General features: G+C 33.6%; 1 protein-coding gene across 1 annotated transcript; it reads right to left on the bottom strand.

Moving 5' to 3' along the window:
• Positions 1–140: 140 nt before the first annotated feature.
• GCA (grancalcin) lies at positions 141–15,356 on the bottom strand. Its single transcript, XM_019727303.3, has 8 exons — positions 15,201–15,356; positions 12,215–12,382; positions 10,725–10,794; positions 8,100–8,143; positions 7,658–7,805; positions 4,949–5,062; positions 4,558–4,616; positions 141–3,905 (listed from the first exon to the last, which is right to left on the bottom strand). The coding sequence occupies exons 1-8, from the start codon at positions 15,225–15,227 to the stop codon at positions 3,879–3,881; spliced, it is 657 nt and encodes a 218-aa protein (XP_019582862.1). The 5' UTR covers positions 15,228–15,356; the 3' UTR covers positions 141–3,878.
• Between the last annotated feature and the right edge of the window lie 2,362 nt (positions 15,357–17,718).

Below are 17,718 nucleotides of genomic sequence, written 5' to 3'. Positions count from 1 at the left end.
GAACGTAGTTTTGTGCTCAGTATTCTAAATTACAAGACAATTTTAATATATGTACATATGTAATGTTATGACATTCTAGACCACATAGTATCTGAACAGTCTTCATTTAAAATTCTTTCTGCATTCATCACTATAATAACAGAAGTTCAAAATGTTTATTTTTCGGCATCATCTATTATTATAAAGTCTAGCCATACTCTTTGATGGTAACTTAGCATTGTACATTTATTTCAAAGTGCTTAATTTACTATGTAAATGACTGAATTAAGACCAAAAAAAAAAAAAAAAACGTAATCTTTTAATACAAGTTCCAAAGTAATAAAACATCCATGGTTGCATTATAAAGTTAAAAAGAAAAAAAAACATGCTAAGATGAAAGAAGCCTTGGATTTTACTTACTAAATTTATCAGATTTTCACAAACTTATTCTTAATTTCCCAGAAAACTGCTACAAATAGGATACAACATATCATCTATGAGGCTGTCAAACATGAAAGGACAAAGAAAAGCACATTTCTGACAAACAGTATTTATTTTGTTTGTTCAGTTTAGTAATGCCATAAGATTACAAGTGAACTTGATTTGTATATTTCACTTACAGAAATAATCACAAATTGATGTTTTTAATTGCAGAGTTTGAACTACATTAATAAATTCTAGTTTCTTCCAAGGTAAATGTCTTTCCTGGAAATAAACGTATCACTTGACATTGTTTTACCTTTTGTTTCTGAATGCATGCTTAAATAGATCAAATGAGCACAGTCCTTGAGATAACATTTAAAGTGGACCAAATTAAGATCCTAATAGTATTGGTTTCCCCTTGATGTAATTTAAAACGTGTAAACTGGCACTCGAATTAGAAGTGCAATACCTAACATTTAACTATTTGGCATTTTTTTTAGGTATAGGTGAATTACTGTACTGTTATTTGAACTGAAGCATCTCATAATATACATGTAACAACAGATTTTGTATGATAAAAAAACTTTACAGCAGCTATTTGAATGTTTATTTAAAAATTCTCAAAATGAAATGGAAATGTTTACTGTATAAATAAAAGCACTTCGACATTAAGTGTGTACATTATTCAATGATTTACAACACAAGAAAGCTGGTCATGAATTAAGCAGTACAAACAACCATACTATATTAATATTCCAGTCATGTTCATCATGAAACTATTTTAATTTTTACGTTAGGGATGAATGCCTGTTTACATCAATTATCTTAAAACATAGCAAGAGTAAATTGTATTTCTGTATAAAAATCCCAGTAAAATATTCTCTATGCCTAATGTTTTTATAAGATTATGTAAAGTGCAAAAGAATTGTCTCACCATAAAATTGGATTGGTTGGAACATTATTTTTGCTAGAAAAAGGGGTGCTGTGTCCAAAAGTGTGGGAAAAAACCGGGTCAAATGAAATTAACAGGATCTTACATACCTTGGGCTTAAGCTCCCTGAGGAGAATTCCCCAACTACCTCTGGCCATGGAAACTCATTCTCACAGACTGCCTATGACCAAGTCACAGGAAGACCTTTGGAAAAGGATGAGTTAGAGGACTGTGTCAAGAGTTCTAATACAATGTGTCATTTGGCAGAAAGTTCTATGAAAAATACCATATGCCATTTTTAAACTTTTACCTCAACTATGAGCCTCCAAGTAAGTAAAATTATAATTGACAGAACAGTACAGTAACTCAAATACCTATAAGCTGGATTTTAAGAGTCCAGGTTGCTGTATCATATTATCACCCTTATTCAAGGATTCAGTGTGAATGATACACAGTGTTTTTACATTAGCTTTATCCTACAATACTTCTATTTAGAATTCTGTATTTTTTTATGGCTCAGTTAACACTCTCTCATATTATCAAATATACGAGCAAGAAAAAAATTAACCTCCAGAGGACAAAATTATATGGATTATTTATTCACATATTTTTTTTATAAAACTGACCAAAAGAATTTGACAGCTAATTATATAAAATTATCAATATTAAATGATTATAACTACTTTCTTTCCAGGATTTTTAAAAGTGAAAGTTGATTTTCAAATTCTGTAAGTGTATAATATTGCTATTCATCTTCCATTTTTTAAGAAACACAGTTTTATAAAATTATATGCACTAATTTGGTCACCAGTCATACTAAAATTACACCAATTTGTACAGTAGTGCCCCCACATCCCTGATTTCAGTTACCTGAGGTCAACCTGTGGTCTGAAAATAGTAAATGGAAAATTCCAGAAATAAACAATTCATTGAGTTTTAAATTGCATGCTGTTCTGAATAGTGTGATAAAATTTTGAGCCATCCCACTCCATCTCTCCCTGGACGCAAATCTTCCCTTTGTCTGACATACCTACGCTGTATGTGTAGTACAGTTAAGATACATTGAGAGACCACATTCACATAATGTATTACAGTATATTATACTGTCCTATTTTATTATTACTGTTGTTAATCACTTACTGTGCCTAATTTATAAATTAAACCTTATCATAGGTAAGTGTGTATAGGAAAAAACAGTATATATAGAGTTAGGTACTATCCACAGATTTAGGCATCCACTGAAGGTCCTGGGACATATCCCCCTCCCCCTAGATAATACAGGGGAATGACTGTATTTACCTTTAAGCTGGAGGAAGATATTCAGTTAAAGAATATGAAAAAAATATGGTTTATTAAATCTTCATTAACAAAGACTTAAACAGTATTTGCCAAAAAGGAGGCTGGATTAATTATAACAACTTATACCAGGGATCAAAATTCTAAGGACCTGATGACTCCACTTTGAAATTTCCTTGGTCATACCCCACAGAAATGTTGCTGGGGTGCCTATCACGCTCCACACCCCACACTACACAGACGTGCTCAAAAAGCTTATTGGTTTACTAATGCCAAAACCACCAGCTAATGCTGTCAAGGAAGTCAACTTTATAAGTTCTGCACATTTAAACAAAGTGGTATATTACTTGATTTTTTAACCTTGTAAACAATTGGCAGTATGGATAAACATCAATTCAGTTTAACAGAAATGTAAATGCTGACATGTGGTTAAAAATCTCATTTCCAGAAAATTGAGATGCCATTTTAGGTTATCAATGTCTTCACTAATGAAAAAAGAGCAGAGAGAAAAGTTGTTTATTAAGAACTTGTTTTTCATAGAAGACAACAAAACATACTAAAGAAAAATATACAATGTAAAAAATAAAAAAGGAAAAATGATGCCTCCTATAGTCTTATTTCACTGTATCTTATGGTCCACCAAAGGCAATTAAGATACAATTTTAGGAACTATAATTTTCTTCTTCACAGTTAAAAACAAGTAAGCTTCTGTTCTTTGATTATGTGAACAAGAACAAACCTTATTATAGATATGGCACAAAATCCGGGATCACCCTTCTAGCTCACCCTCAAACACCAACAATTACAAACAAAATTTAAAAGGTAAAACTTGTAACCTTCAGATAAGTATAAACACATTTTATCTAGACTTTCATCATTTTGCTTCTTATATAATCTATCTTATAAATACATTCCTCTAGGTTTATATTGTTAAAAATTAAGGTTAAGAGATAGTGACATCAATTAATCATATATTAATATTTGATGACATTATTGCAGATATCTGTAAAGTGATAACCTCTCTACAAGCAACAACATCCCAAATACAAAACATTTCTTTTCTTCTTTGAACTACATGCTAAAATAAAAACATATTATATTATATATATTAGATATCTAATATAAAGTAAAGAGATTTAACAGGTAGAAACATGGAAATGCCCCAAAAGCTTTAATTCAAAGTAGTCCAGTTCATTTCTTCCAAGCAGAAAAATTCACAGTATTCCTTTGGCTTTCAAATTCTTGGCATTCAAATTGCCATAGTGCCCTGCAAAAACTTATAAACAAACTGTCAGTTGGTAACAGTAAAATGGTGTTTGTTTTGATTAACTATATTCCATAAAAGCATTTTTACAAGATGAGAAACTGATCTTCCAAGGCTTTTAATTCAGCCAACATATGTACTAGTAGAGTAATGCTGACCCTGTAACTTCCACAAAACAAAAACAAAAACCCTGAAACACTGAAGCACATGTGGAATACAACTTTCCCACAGCTTCAACTAAAAATCAAACAAACAAAAACCAGATTCAGGTTAGTAGCAACAATTTGAAATGAAAAATGAACAGCTTCATAATCTATCATAGATGAAAATTTCCTATAGGACTAAGAGAGATCACCACAAGTAAAATATTCTTCATAAAAATAATGGTAGGTTTGCCCTTAAAAATGATTTGGAAGATAAACTGCCAAAACTCTGTCATAAAATGTTAAAGTATTTTTATGTTTAATATAAAGTCAAGTTGGTATTTGTACCAATATTGAATCTTATATTCGCATTCATGTAAAAAATACAGAAAAAGAATATGGCCTATGAAATATATTATTCCAAGTACAGGTACCAAAGATCACTGAAAAATTTTTGATAATTATGAACACATCTAGAACACAATATAGACATCAATATAGGTATTATGCAGGATACTCACATCATCGTATACAAAATTCACAACCCCTTGTTGCAAGTGGTCTCTTCTCCTAAAGAAATCTTTAAACAAATAATATTTTTATTATAATTTAAAATCTATAGTTTCAAATACCTGGTGTCCCCAGGTACTAAAAATGAATAATTTCATACCCAATTAAATCTTAAGTGACTTTATATCTTAGTCACTGAGACATGAAAAATGTCTCCCAAACTGAGCTACCACATTTTTTAATTTATATTCCAAAATTTTCAAAACCTTAAAATTCTGATTAGATTTAACACTGAAAGAAGGGGAAATACACATAATATTATAAACTTGCTGGAGAAAACAACAGACATTACTCAAGAAAAATAGCTATGTAATACTTTACCCATTTTTAAACGATCAATACCTGTCAAAGCTCGAAGCTTCACACAGCAAGCAACATAATCATCAAAAAAGATTCTGCCATTCTTGCTATAACGTTTAATAATAGCAGTTAATGTTTGAGGACTCAATCTGTAACCTAAAAAGAGAGATAAATTAAAATTTCTAAAACTAAACACCATAAGAAGATAACAAACCTTGCATTCTTGTTAATAATGATAAACTAACTTTTCAAAATTCATTCCATAAAAATGTTCGAAACAAAACACAATGTTAGAAACAAAATGTTCATATTGAAATTGATCAAAGTAACTATTAATTACTAATAGTGGTACATAAATATCACTTTCACTTTTTAATAAAGTCAAAGCTAAAAAAATAATTTTTGTGATTTTTAAAAACATATTTTGATTTTGAAATAATGTCTAGGGTAGTTCCTGATTTTAATGCTTCAATATTTCAATTCTATAAGTTTATTTAGTTTCCACTGTTCAGGTAAGTTTTTTATTTATCTTTTCTCTTTTTATTTGAGGTGTAACTGATGTATAACATTATATTAATTTCAGGTGTACAACGTAATGATTCAAAATTTATATGTACTGTAAAAGAATCACCACAGTAAGACAACAGCTGTCACAATATAGTTACAAACTTCTTTCTCTTATGATTAAGAACTTTAAAGATTTACTATCTTAGCAACTTTCAAATATGCTTCAGTATTTGAAATTTGAATTTCAAGTATTATTTCAAGTAAATTTCAAGTATATTTGAATTTCAAGTATTATTAACCGCAGTCATCAGGCTATACATTACAACCCCATGATTTATTTTATAACTGGAAAGGGTACCTTTTGACCCCTTTCAACCATCAATTTCATAATTTATAATTCCTTAAAGAACATCAAAGCAAAGATTATCAGTGACATTTGCCATCATTCAAATCCTGGATTTTCCGTTGAGTATTTTACTTACAAGTGTCTTTTATAAACAACGAAAATTTGAGGTTACTGAAAACATGGTTACTCAGAAGGGGAAGAAATAGGAAAATATTATTCTTTTATGTCCCATAACCCTTATTCTGTTTTTTCAGAGAGTTTCATCTTATCTACAGCCTTCTACTTCCTTGGTTCTTTTTTTGTCTAGGCCTGTGGTCTCCAAAAGTTTTTGATTGTATATTCCTATTAGTAAAAAGTTTTGGATCATTCATCCCATTATATGTTAGATTATTTACATTTTAAAATATATATATATATATATATATATATATATATATATATATATATATATATATATATAACTAGAATTTAAAAACAATGAAATAAAAATTCGAAATATAAATTAATATATTCAACTTTCTGCATCTCTATAGATAGTCTTATACAGTTAATGAGATGTGTGCACTGTGCTGTGAAGAATGCTGGCCTAGAAATATTGTCTTTATAATATTACTGGGTTAGCAGATTTGAACAAAAGACACTAATCCATTCAAAGGGTAAAGCAATAAAAAATAAATGCAATAGGAGAAAATTCTATGTGTAGCTATAATAAAAAGTAATCCAGGAAACTAGCTAAAAGTAAATGAAAGGAAAGGTACAACTTAATAGAAAACTTGCAAACTTATATAGTCATATGCAAATTCATTTTGAGCTTTCTATAAGAGAGTTATGATCTTGATGTGGTACTGATAAAATTCTTATGATTTCCCATAGCATTCTCAGCAAAATAATTTGAATATTTTTAAATATATATGAAGACCTTAAATTTAAATAATCCAGAATACCTTTTTGTTATACTCAACTGCCTATGTGAACTCTGGTGGTTTTCTTTTTTTGCAAAAGGTTGTATTAATTTTCCAACACTATGCTGAATTAAGGAATAAGTTTAATCCATTAGTTACTAAGGCTCTATAATTGAACTATATTATATGGCCAGGAATGTCCCTAAAATGACCATTTATTAAATTAAAATGTCTATTTATAAAACAAATCACTAGTTTTGACTTTTTTTAAACTGGAATTTGAAATGATTTCCATTGGGCTCAGATGTTAACTATCAAAAAGTTAATTTTCTTACAAATGCATTTTGTTTAGAAATGAGTATAAATAAAATCACAAGAGTAAACACAATAAGAAAACTAAAAAATTTATTAACTGTAAGCAAATTAATCACCATTGTATAGTATCACTTTTTGAAAAAAAAGTAGATTGAGAACCTTAGCTTATCAAAAATGTGATAAAAATAAATATTCTAAATGCAGCCTTCCCTTCCCATTTTGAGGTATTTAGGTGTCTACTGTATGTTCTATACTACATATGGAAAAAAAAAGTGTTCTTTACTGCTGCAAAGCAAATTATAATATGGAAACCTCTAACTGAGATAAGTCTTTGCTGTCAAATTGGAGATCTTATCAAGTTACGATACAGTAACAATATAAATGGTGAGTACTAACAATTAGAGGAATACATGTAAATACACGGGAAGGAGCAAATTTAGAAATTGCCTTATTAACCAGAATATATGACAGATCTTTGGAAACAATAATGCATAAAATGTTTTTTGTTTGTTTGTTTAAGGTCTTTATTCAGAATTTGTCTACAACACTGAAATCAAACTAGGCAACATCTAGTGAAATAATACATCCCTTTATTACACAGCAAATTGATACAATTAAGATTAATCTGATTAAAGAATAAAGGTGACCTGGAGAGATCCTAAAGAATTTTAATACTCTTACCCATAGCAGCAATGGCTTGATTCAATTCATGATGTTCTACTGTGCCACTTTGGTCTTGATCAATAGTTACGAAGTTTTGTTTCCAGGCATTAAGAGCTGTCCAAAGTTCTTTAAATTCATTAAATCCCATTTTTCCTGTGTAATCTCTCTGAGAGTTTTATTAACAAAAATAAATTTTGATACCAAAGAAAAGTTACCAAACCCAAAACTCAAATCATGGACAAAAGCAAAAACAAAAAAGTTAGTATGCTTCTGCAAGAGCCAAATTCAGCATATGAATATATTTCTGTATAAAAATGAAAAGTATGGAATTTAAAAAGGATCTTACAAAGTACTTTTAAAACTCTCCAGTTTACTGTGGTCATCTATAACCAAAATTGCCTTAATATTCAGGAAGCAATTATTCAATATTCCAGTATTTTCTATTTTTATTGAAGGATACATCCAACATGGCAATCATAATTCTGCAGGTTTCCAAACTGAAGGCTATAAAACATATATTATTTGAATTAGAATCTGCTCAATTTTATCTATGTAAAATTATGACAATTTATATTTTCAGAATAAAACATTTAAAAATTTGTCAAAAGTACACAATCATTCCAATCAACAAATTTTGAATGAAGAAACTGAGGCGCAGAAAGATAAAGTTTCTCAAGATCATAGAGCTAATACGTGGAAGAGTTAGGATTGGAGCCTAGCACTCCTTGATATAAAAACTACTTGAGCAAGGAAGAGGAGATTGGTGAAGGCCACATAAGAAATCTCTGAAGTGGCTTTCGATAATTTCCCAAGCAAAATATATCTGTCTTTCATGGCACACATCATTAAAAGGAAAAATCTGAATAAATGACAACAAAATAGCAAAAATTTAGGCATCAAGTAAGCATATCTTCAATCTCAAGATAGGATCAAATATGTAAAAGATTAAATATTTTTGACAAAAAATAAAGAGAGAATTTTCAGGAAAGTTGACAGATTTTTGCTCTCTCCCCACATCCCATTAGAATAGACAGTAAACTGACTTTTTTTCTTAAAAGCCATAAACCAAAAAGAGAATGAGAGAAGAAACAAAGGAACAAAATTTTGCAAGTTGGAAAAGTAGATTGACATGAGTTAACTAACTTAAATCTGAGAAAGTGGCTTCTTGAAGTTGCAATAACAAAAACTGAGAAGTAGCCTAGTTATACTGGAGAAGACCTCAAAAGTTTAAGAATTGACAATACCTCTGTAAATGAGTATGAAGGTAAGATAAAAACAGAAGGACTGGTTGAATGTCTACTTAAGGACTATTTAGAGTGCCAAATCCTCTCCTTGCCCCAGCTCAGTGGATGGCTGCCATGTCTACTCCCACCCCAGCAGATGTCTGAGAGTTTATTCCCTGGAGAGGTCCCTAGACTGCAGGATATCAGGCACAGTTGAAGATAGGTCTATCTACAAAAAACAAGGCAATTAAATCACAATTTACAAAAGTCTGAGAGCTCTGCTGAGTCCTCCCTCCTCCTTTCCAGAAAGATCAACTGAACCCCCAGCCCAAAAGGAAATCCCTTAAAGATACTAACACCCAGCGTTGCACAACAAACTGTCCAGCCTAACCACCAGACACTAAAGTCTACAATCAACACCTAACCGTCATCTCGGAGCTTCCAACAAGCATTTTAGTTAAATATGACCAACTAAGGATCACCAGACACCTGAGAAAGGCATCGAATATGAAAGACAACCAACCAAATTGGAAAAGAAACTAGGAGGAAAACAAAAGTTATGTAGGAAGAAACTTTAAAAAGTACAGTAAGTCTCAGAGAGATAAGGGAAGACATTACTTTCAGAAAAAGAAAATAGAAGTTCTTGGATTTTAAGAACATGATAGGAGAAATGAAAGACTCAATAGAAGATTTAGAAAATGAAGATAAGGAATTTCTCCCAAAGTAAAGGAAAACAAGAAATAGGAGAGGCATTTAGAAAATGCCATTCTAAATCACAGGCATTCCAGAAAGAGAAAATGGAGAAAATGTCACTGAAGACAATCTCCCAGAATTAAAGCAAATGAGTTCCCATACTAGGAGTGCCCATTGAGATTCCCATACAACACAACTAGGCACATCCCTGTGAAATACCAGAGTAGGAAAAAAGGAGATTTCACAAGTCTTAAGAGAGAAAAAACAAATCACATACAGGCAGGAAACAGATAAAGCAACAAAGGAAGCTAGAAACAATGGACTAATACCTTTAAAATTCTAAGTGAAAATGATCTGTAACCTACCGTTCTATACTTGGCCAATCACTTAATTCTGAGGATTTGCAGATAAAAGTCTCAAAAAATTTACCTCCCATGCGTTCTTCTATTAAGAAGCTCATTAATGTTACATTTTATTGAATTAAAAAGGATGACCAGAGCTGAAATGAAGGGGAGATTCAATTCCAGAGAGAGAAGAAAGGCAGCTCCAGGATGATGGTGAAGGAATGCCAATATGACAGCTCTGCACAGAAAGTACAGCACAACAGAAAGCTCCAGGATGATGATTAATTCAGGAAAGGAAAAAGTCACATAAAATGGAATTAATCACATCTATCACAAGTCACAGGAAGAGCATGTAGATAGTAACAATGAGGCAAATACTGATTACTGATCTAATGAAAATTACTATGTAGCTATATTGGAGGGATGGGATGATGGAAAGGGTTCCTGTGTGGAGTCCAGAGACAAGGGTAGGTTTAAGGTTGAGGGTTAAATCTTCATGTTCCATAGCAGGACATCTATTGATAATCATTAAAACTGAAAATCAATAGTAACAAAAAGCATGTTATTTTGTGATCTGGAGGCACATTTCAAAGAATCAGCTAAAAAAGTTAAGAGATTTCCTCTGAGTGGTTAACACTAGGGAGACAGGAATGCACAATAAACAGTTATTTTCCTAACAAGCTTTGCAGAATTATCTGACTCTTTAAATTTTGTGCATGTATATCTGTGATAAACTTTTTTAAAAAATATTTTAAGTATGGGGACAAAATGTTAGAAAATGAATTTCCTATTCCAATTTGAACATAGGGGAAAAAAAGATCTCACGAGAGTAAGTCCCACTAATTCCAGACTGTGTCAAACACTTCTGAAGTTCTTCTGCGTCCACTTCACCATCCTGTTAAAGATAATTATGATCTGATTTAATCTGCAGTTGTATAAAAAAGCATGTTAAAATGCTAACTGGCTATTCTAGGCCAATCAATAAATATGTATTCTTGAAAACATTATCATCAATGACAAAATAACAAGAGCTAATTATTGACAGTGTAGACATATTACAGAACATCATGCAATATGAATAATTTTTTCACAATCAAATTATATTCTGTTAATTTTTCAAGCATTTCAAGTATAATTTATTTTCTCCACTTCTGGAAAATAGCACAATCATTGTACTATAATAGCTCAAACAGTATCTTTTGAGAATCTCTAAATGGTATAGTGTAACAGTTACGATTCCATTTAGTGGAAAACAATAAAAAATGTTATCAAAGGGGCTTTAAAACAATAAAGGTTTATTATTTTATACAAAGAGTCTGGGGCTAGACAGGACAGGATTAATGACACCATCAATCTCTTTACATTTTTTCACATTCCCCACCCACAGTCTTTTAACTGACATTTCTTGGCTCAAGGTCACAAAATGGCTGCTGTACTTCTATACCTCAAGTCCCCCTTCTAGGCCGGAAGAACGAAGGAACAAAAAGGGCAATGGTATTTCCCAGAAAGGCTTTCCTCATTTGGAAAAGGAAAGCATCCCTAAGAAAGTGCACATACATCTCAATGGCCAGTCCTATGGCACATGGCTACTTTACTAGTTACAAAGGTGTCTGAGATGGTACTAGGAGTTACAACTTCTACCACAGAAGAAAAAAGGAAAGGAGGTTGTGAACAAAACTGGGGTAGCTAAAACTAAGTATCTGCCACGTGTAATAATTCTGTGTAAATATTCTATTTCTAGCAAAACATATGAGATCTAGAGACACTTAGGTGAATGAATAATGAATGAAAAAATGTCATCAAAGTTTTATGAAATTCCAATTATTCAATAAATCTTTCTTGACCAGTGTAAAAGAGATATTGCCTAAGACTAACACTCAAGTGTGAATCTGCCTCTGCTCTCAGTCTGGAACTTCATCTCCATTCTGCCCTGTTTCCTTTCCCTGTTCCTGACCTTCTTTATCATCAAGCCTCTCCCAGAACCATCCACAATTTTCAAGTCCCCTTTTTGACACTCTGCCCCCGCTGCCTCAGGGGATTTACATATAGATCTCTTTTTCCAAATCCTCTCTACTCAGTCTCCACACACCATCTTGTTTCTACTCTTAGTGAAATGAACAATGTGTCAGGCATCATACTAATAGACTTTTTAAAATAAAGTCATTGCCTTCATCTCTAATCTCAGGAAGAAAACTAGTCTAGATAAGTTTAAAATACAAATTTCATATATACTTGAAAATGATATACTGAGTAAAGGGTGGACATTTTTAAAAAAATATCTATCATGTTTTAAAATTGGTATTTGTGCATCTCACCTGTCCTGCAACAGCAGTGAAGTATGTCCACATGGGGTCCCCCGCTGAGTGATAACTGTCCGAATAAGCTGAGTATCCGGAGTATTCATGAGGGAGCCCATGTGGCCCTGGGCCTGGCACTGGCTGTCCCATCTGCATTGCGGGCATCTGACCCCTAAAATTTCCAAACTGGAAGAATGAAAAAGGAGAAAGTGATTAATACAAATATTATCTATTATTCTTTAAAGTTGGTTTAAAAGAAAATATTTAAGAGCAGTCCATGGAAAAACAAGAATACAGCTACCGAAAGCTTCCAAATTCACTATCACAAAAGCTGTTAGCTACAAAATGCCAGATGTCCTGCATTAGGATCTAATTCAGTTTGTTAGCATATGTTATCCAGTATTAAAAGAAGTGTGAAAGAAAAAAGAGGTCTCTAGCCTCTAAGAACTTAAATCTAACGGATAAATATGAGGCACAATTTTAAAAAGTGTTTACCATGACCATCACTGGAATAAACACAAAATAAAAAATATAAGAAAATTTCTCCTACAGGAAAACTAAGAAGCAGTATAACTAAAGACACATACTTAGAAAAATGCATAGTAAAATGCAATGAAATTGTAAATAAAGGGAAACTACATAGGGCTGAAACACCCTCTCCACCAGAAAACATTTATTTTTTTTTAAAGACACCAATGAACAGATCAATAAAGTGATAACTCTAACCATGGTTCTTTTCAAAACTAATAACAACAAGAATAGCAACACTAATAGTACACAACAAATATTTATTGAGAGCTTTTTATATCCCAGGTACTACTATTCTAAGTATTTTATGTCTATCATGTGATTTGATTTTCCAACAACTCTATGAGGTATGAAAGTACTACGTCCCTTTTGCAGTTGAGGACCTGAAACTTCAACAACAGATTTTCTGAATTGGGTAAGGTCAAATAACTAGTAAGAAGTACAGCAGGATAGTCTGACCCTAGAGGCTATCTATTGGTTTTTTTCCTGCTATGGCTCTGATTTCTCTCTTGTTTTCACTTTGTTACTTGGTATGCATTTTTAATTTTAAAAAAGATATTTTACTCAGTATTTTTATGAGTCTGGAAGAGGAAGAAGTAACAAGATGGTTTATTATTCCATTTAGAACAAAAATATTTTTCACTTGCATTTGCTTTTTTTCATATAGTGTTGCCCTTTAAAATTGTTTTTTTTTTTTAGTTTTCAATTATAGTTGACATTCAATATATTAGTTTCAGGTGTACAGCATATTGGTTAGACATTTATATAAATTGCAAAGTGATCCCCCTCGTAAGACTACTATACCCCGACACAACACAGTTTTTACCCATTATTGCCTATATTCCCTATGCTATACTTTACATTCCTGTGACTATTTTGTAACTGCCAATTTGTACTTCACTTCCATTATTTAAGGATGAACAAAGATTGCCAGAAGGCAAAAACAGAAAGGGATTTGAATATCAGGAGGAAAAAAAAAAGACAATAGATAGGAGGAGTCATTTGCAGTAGTTTGAAAAGTTGAAGTGCGGGATGTGGTAAGAGCAGCAGGATAGAGGAAGTACTGGAGCTCTAAGAAATGTGCTCAAGGACGTGGTCAAAACCTAGAGTATGAAGTAATGAAGTACAAGAAAGGAAACAAAACATTAAAACATCAAAATGGATTAAAAACCAAAAAAACATAGATGTTGATTGTTTAAAAGTTGCTTCTTTGAAGAGACAGACCCTGAAAGGACAGGCCGATTCCAGGAATAATAAAAAGAAGAGCATATGATCATACAGAGATGCAGAGCGCTGGTAAGGAAGTAGCCAATTCTTTGAATGAAAATCTACTACTCTCACCACCCCACTCCACCATATACATGTCTTCAGAACATACAGAGTAAAAATACCACATTTCTAACGCCAAGCTTCACAGTAATGAAAACGTGTAGAAAGTAAATTTTAAAAGCCCCACCAGTTTTGCTACCTTGACTAATCTTTGAAGAAGTCTTTATATTCCTTAGGCATCTTAAACTTTCTTAGTAAATGTAAGGATTTATGAGAGGTAGACATAGTAAAGTAGAAGAGACCAGGAGGAACTCAGGTAAGTTTTTGAGTAAATCAATTAATTTTAGGAACAAGTTTGTGTGGAAACTGAGGGCCTGTAAATTCATTCCTTAAAAAGAAAGAAAATCCCCAGGTACTACCAGGGGTAGGAATAAGTAGTTTGAAGACAGCTGCCATATGACAGTAAATATTAGTAAAGCTCAATCTCTCTTTCTAGGTATAAACAAGTACAATTAAATTTGGAAATTTTCCACCCACAACCCAATGGATCATCTCTCACGCCCATTTTGTGAACACAAAGTGTTCTCACTCTACTTGGGAGATCACTGACATAAATACTGAAGGTCGAGCTTCTTTCTAAAAATAAAACGCTAGCCAGCTGGCTACTACAATGAGAACTTCTCCCTCTCAAAGGTGAGGCAATGAGTTATGTAAGAAAGAGTAACCCTGCCCAACTTCCCAAGTCTGGAACAACAGGTTGCCCTTGGCAGAATACTAAAGATTAGGAGACATTAAGCATATCTTAATTTATTCATAAGCAATTTGACGGACAGAAAACAAGAAGTGGTCCAAAATTTCAGAAACAGGATATCTAGCAAAACTGAGTGGCGTGTGCGGGGGTGGGGATGGGGCACGAAAGATTACTGGAACAAGAAAAGGGTGTTTTTCCTCCGTTCCAGTAGAGAAAAACACATCACACTCTTGGATCCTGAGGACACGCCTAACAGACACTCAGGGACCAGGACACCCGCAGCTCCCCTGTCAGTCAGGCCCCGGCTTCCAGCACCACGCGGGGATCAGGCGCCACCGAGTACCAGAGGGCGGGTGGAAACACAGGGGCCGAAGGAGGACCCGTCACGTCGGCACCAGCCGCAGGGGCGCCACACCCCGCGGGGGCGGAGGCTGCGACGAGCCGGCCCGGACTCACCCCTCCTCCGTATCCCGGGTAGGCCATGACGACCGGAGCAAGCGTCACCTGTCACCCTTTGAACCTGCGTCCGCTTTGCTGGCTGAACAGCGCAGGTGCAGGTGAGGCGGTTTACTCGCCAGAGACCGCCCCGTCCCAGAGTCCAGCCCCACGTGGCGTGGTTCCGATTGGCTGAATCCCATCCTTAGTCCCACCCATCTCTTCTCTGAGTGGCTTCACGTTCCCAGCCCCTTCCGGCTCGGCTCCTACTGGTTCGCTCGGGTCTAGTGCTCTCTCCTCGGGTTTGCCTCGATTAATTCCACCCTCTTTGTAAAAGCTCTGGAGACCTAAGTTTCTTTTCTCTTTAGAAACCTCCTACTGGCCATGGCTTCTTTTAACCTATTCCCCCGCTTTTATTGAGCTGGACTTCCAAATCTGTGAATTTCAAAACCTGTAGTTACTCAAATTTGTTTTTGTAGTAGTGTTGATGTCAAATAATCAAAATTTTGAAACCTTTTACCCTGCCTCAAGGGGAGTGCTTCTGAGCTAAAAGCCACTTGACGCCAATATTTACCAAAAGGTTATTTGTAGTTTGGTAGGTAAACGGTAACTATAGTTGCAAGTTTTAACAAATAAAAATACAATTCCAAATAAACAGTGACTTTTATATGTCTCAAATATTGCACGAGACATGTACGTATACTAAAAATTATCCACTGTTTATACGCTGATAATATACGATGCATCCCGTACATTATCATCTATATTATCTGGCAACCATACCAATGACTCAACCTTTGGGTGAACTCTTAAGATGTGCTTCCTAATTATATCCACCTAGAGGAACAGGAATGTATCACTGGACAAAAAGCTGAATGCTCAATTACTTGATTTATTAAGTAATAGTAATCGACAGTTATTCTTTTCTCTGGAACTCAAATGAATTTTGTAGCTCCAGCTTTAAAAGGACAGAATATACACACGTATGCACATGGCAGGACAGTTGTAGCTTTAGCTTAAAAACAAACAAAAAAGAAAAACAATGACATTATTTTGAGTTATCTTTGAAGAAGAAGACAACCACTAAAAATTACCTTTAAAATAAGGATGTGGGGAAAAAGTGTTGATTGGCAGAGGAAATAAACTTTGCAAAGCCGAGGAACTATTGCTTAGGTACACTACAGAGGAGGAACATGTTGGAGCTTGTGAAACCTAATTTTATCAGGAAGAGGCAGAGAGTAATGAAGATTGCTGAGGTACAAGCCACTCTTGAGAAAGTGTGTGTTAGTTCCTCTCACACAATAAAACATACTTTAGCCAATAAGGTTAATAAGCTTGGAGCTCCTCCATTCTGATACAAACCCACTGCTTGTGCAGCACCCGCCGAGCAGCTCCATTTTTGGAATCTAAGAGAATATGAAATTCATATTCTACCTGTTGTATTTTGAGTAATAAAGTCCTTTGTAAAGAGGAATTTCATGTCTGTTGTCAATGTCTATGAAACTGTGGCAGCTACTTATCAGCTTGCATGTAGGATAAAATATCAGATCCTTCATAGTTCTTGGCAATGTATCTCTTTCTTAGAGAAAGAGCTACCCAGAGATGTTCCTACTGGAGAGTAGCAGAATATGCCACCTCAAAATATGCCACTTTGACATAAGGATTATTTTGAACTGAAGGCAATTGAGAAGAAATAAGAAAAGTTTTCTGCTCTCTATTTGCCTAAAAGTGGGACATAAATTTAGTGTTCCTCTTCATACTCTGGGAAAACATTAGATCTTTATCAATGGACTTAAATCTGCACAACAAATCTTACACTTGTTTATCCTCCCTTTCCTGGTAACCTCCCCAAAGCTAGTCTCCTACACACCTTTCTTTCCTTTCTCTTTAGCTGAAGATGGTTTCTAAGCTGAAGTTCTAAGCCACTTCTGAGAATTATTCATTTTCCCCTGGGTATCTCCCATGTATATATGAGGATACCCGTTAATAAACTTCTGAGCTTTTTCACTTGTTAATCTGTTTTTTATTACAGAGATCTTGACCCAGAACTCAGAAGGGTAAAGGGAAAATTATTTTACCTCCCATACACTACCATCTGAAATACAGAGAGGACTTCCAACACTAGAGTCAGCAGTATCTCTCCCTTTCTCTCTAAACCTAGTATTTTGTATAATAAATTTTCTAGCATAGGAGTTTAAAATCCAAATGATTGTATGTATTTTTTTAAGAAATAGTAATGAAATTTTGCCTCCGTGATTCAGTTAGTATTGTATGAACGACATCATTTTATGAAAATGTAATGTTTAAAAACAAGTTTAAATTATACATTTTTCTTTTCAGAAAATACTCCAAAAAATAACTACAGAGTGAATACTATGCAACAGGAACTGTGTGTTATAAGGTTATTCCTCAAAATAACTCCATCAGGTATATACTATTAGTATCTCCATTTCATAAATGCAAAAAGTAAGGCCAAGAGTTGTACATCACGTATCCATAGTTGCATAGTTAGTAGCAAAGCTGAGATTAGAACCCAGGA

The sequence above is a fragment of the Rhinolophus sinicus genome, chromosome 17 (genome assembly GCF_057876585.1).
Source record: "Rhinolophus sinicus isolate RSI-liver-muscle chromosome 17, RSI-T2T, whole genome shotgun sequence".
In the NCBI taxonomy this organism is placed as follows: domain Eukaryota; kingdom Metazoa; phylum Chordata; class Mammalia; order Chiroptera; family Rhinolophidae; genus Rhinolophus; species Rhinolophus sinicus.
This window is presented reverse-complemented; position numbering and strand designations above follow the sequence as displayed.

What these genes read in the sequence shown, in the direction of transcription:
- GCA (XM_019727303.3), bottom strand. Translation starts at nt 15,227, where the DNA reads ATGGCCTACCCGGGATACGGAGGAGGG. An exon ending in ACCCGGGATACGGAGGAGGG is followed by an intron (nt 12,383 to 15,200) that starts GTGAGTCCGGGC and finishes TCATTCTTCCAG; the next exon opens with TTTGGAAATTTTAGGGGTCA. An exon ending in TGAATTTTGTATACGATGAT is followed by an intron (nt 3,906 to 4,557) that starts GTGAGTATCCTG and finishes TTTGTTTATAAG; the next exon opens with TTTTTGCAGGGCACTATGGC.